The 2,431-nt window shown below is 37.1% G+C and overlaps 1 protein-coding gene across 1 annotated transcript; it reads right to left on the reverse strand.

Annotated features, from left to right (window-relative positions):
* Positions 1 to 805: 805 nt before the first annotated feature.
* LOC109584512 (uncharacterized) lies at positions 806 to 2,415 on the reverse strand. The gene is made up of 3 exons (XM_020000277.1): positions 1,310 to 2,415; positions 1,053 to 1,265; positions 806 to 1,005 (listed from the first exon to the last, which is right to left on the reverse strand). The coding sequence occupies exons 1-3, from the start codon at positions 2,207 to 2,209 to the stop codon at positions 904 to 906; spliced, it is 1,215 nt and encodes a 404-aa protein (XP_019855836.1). The 5' UTR covers positions 2,210 to 2,415; the 3' UTR covers positions 806 to 903.
* Between the last annotated feature and the right edge of the window lie 16 nt (positions 2,416 to 2,431).

Below are 2,431 nucleotides of genomic sequence, written 5' to 3' on the forward strand. Positions count from 1 at the left end.
AAAGACAATAATAATTATAAAAATACAAAATTAATAAATATTTGGCAGCATAATTCAATTGAAGCATGCAGGTTAAACCATACAAATTAGCCGTAAGAATTAGTGACTGAATAATTCTACACAATACTGCTCTAGTTTATTAACTAACTCTACTACTCCTTTATCAACTGGCAGCTGCAGTTGACTGGATAATCCTTCAGCTAACCATCTCTTTAGATCAGACTCCATTATTAATCTAGCCACGCCTAACCACTATGGGCACTGTAGATCTACTATGATAATGTGCTTCTAAATTCTAAAGCTAGCCAGCATTTATATTATGACTGTGTGAGTAGTGTGACATTCGTAGTTTCTCTTCTTCTCTCTTCAACAGGCCATTATTCAAGACCAGTCTGATGTGCATGCATCGAGGCATGCATAGACTAGATTCATCTTTGTCTTGATGCAACTGCATGTTCTTAGAATCAATGAAAAAAGCCTGGCTAGAGTTACCATGATTAGAAGTAGATGTGAATTAGTGGTACCTCCAGCATGTATAAAGTAATCATTATTCATCTACTTATCCATCCTCATGCAGGTTTAATACCAGTTACACATAAAAGGTTACTTCTCTTTCTTCATCTCTCTCAGGCACTCCATATAACTAGCTGTTTCTCTCCCATGCAGGCGGCCATTTCTTATCACTTGCTATACTAATATTTAGGCTATACTGAATGGTGCATGGTATTAAGTGATCAATGATGAAAGCAACTATAAACAAATCATGCACAAAATTAAAAGTGGCAGAAACAATATGAGAGCTATATACTATATAACATTGAAGATATCATATCAATAACTATAGCTAAAAATGCACAAACAGCTATCAAAATATTAATTGCAATCAATCAACTTATAACAATGTCAAAGAATCACACACCAAGGATCTGGATCCCTTATATAAACCTCCTGAGCTAGATTCATTTTATACTGCTGATCAAGTTGAATTCTTTTATTAGTAATATCCTTGATGTATTTGAAATTAAATGATGTAAAAAGTATTATACACTTACTGTCTCAAGCTGTTGTACTCTTGCTCTTTCTCTTCTAATTGCTTCTGCTTCCCTCTCAATTTTTCCTTTCTCCCTTTTATTTATTTCCTCTTGCTCTTTCACCCATTTCTCTCTATCTATCTTCTTTAAATTATCTCGAAGTTTTTGTGAATATGTCTCATCCACTTCATGTCCATCTGAAAGTTGCAGTGTGCTGTCTTGTACAGGAGATTCCTATACTTAAAAAGTCAATTAATAAAAAAAAACTAAGTACTGACTTCAATATTAATTATTTTAAGAAACTCCTCATTTTCTGCTGCCATTGCAATCATTTCACTAACCAGATCGGTTAGAGCATCATCTTGTGTTGCTTGAGAGCTGATAAATCGGTGTTTACTTATTTCCCAGAAGAGATTAATTTCCCTAACTCGAAAGGAGCAAGCCTTCCAGAATTCACTAAACCAATCATCACGATCAGGAAGACGGTAAGGATCCGGGTTATCACGTGACTTTCTGCTATCTCCAACTGGCACCACAAGGATCCTTTCCACTATATCTTTCCTTACTCCAACCTCATCTATGAAAAACTTGTGAAAGCTGTCCTTCCATATCTTTACACGACCTTCAAATCTTTTCTTTGTAAGAACATTCCAGCTCTCTGTATCATCATCATCAGGCTCGGACCCTGTATCTTTATCTCTTTCATCGCGTCTTCCGACTTCTTCACGGTTAGCAAATGTGAGAACAAGAACAGCATACTTCCAGAAGTTTTGTCCAAATTCTGCTGTTAGCTTTACAATGGCACGTTTGTCTTCCTCTTTTAAACGGTTGTTGGTCATTTTAGTACAATACAATACTAAACTGAGGTTTTGACATTTCTTCTTCATATCTGCTAAGTACTTATCTTCATTTTCTGTGGAGTCTTGCAGGCCTGGGGAATCATACACAGTGACTGGTACACCATGGAGCATTGCTTTGTGCTCTGCAACTTCTGTTGTGCATCTCTCAGTACCAGCTCCCTCTACAGCAACATGTTTCCCCAGTAGTCCATTGACTAGTGTGGACTTCCCTTCTCCTGTCTTTCCTGTCACTAGTAGCCGCAACTCTTTGTGATCATCTCTTGCCAAAGCTGCCTTTACAAATGATTCAAATCTTGACAATCTTGAAACGGTCGCCATCTGTTTGCACAGTTTGACCTGAATGACCTCTATACACCGGTGTATATTATATATATATAATATGGTAGTGGCACCACTAACTGATAATGGTACCACCCATGCAGAAGATCTACAGTGAGGTGGTACCACCACTGATTCATGTGGTGTGATACGATAGGTGTAGGTGTTATAAACGATTCATGAATAATTCCCTTTGATGTTAATGAGAAACACGACTCTATG

The sequence above is a fragment of the Amphimedon queenslandica genome, unplaced genomic scaffold, assembly GCF_000090795.2.
Source record: "Amphimedon queenslandica unplaced genomic scaffold, v1.1 AMPQUscaffold_13203, whole genome shotgun sequence".
NCBI classification, from domain to species: domain Eukaryota; kingdom Metazoa; phylum Porifera; class Demospongiae; order Haplosclerida; family Niphatidae; genus Amphimedon; species Amphimedon queenslandica.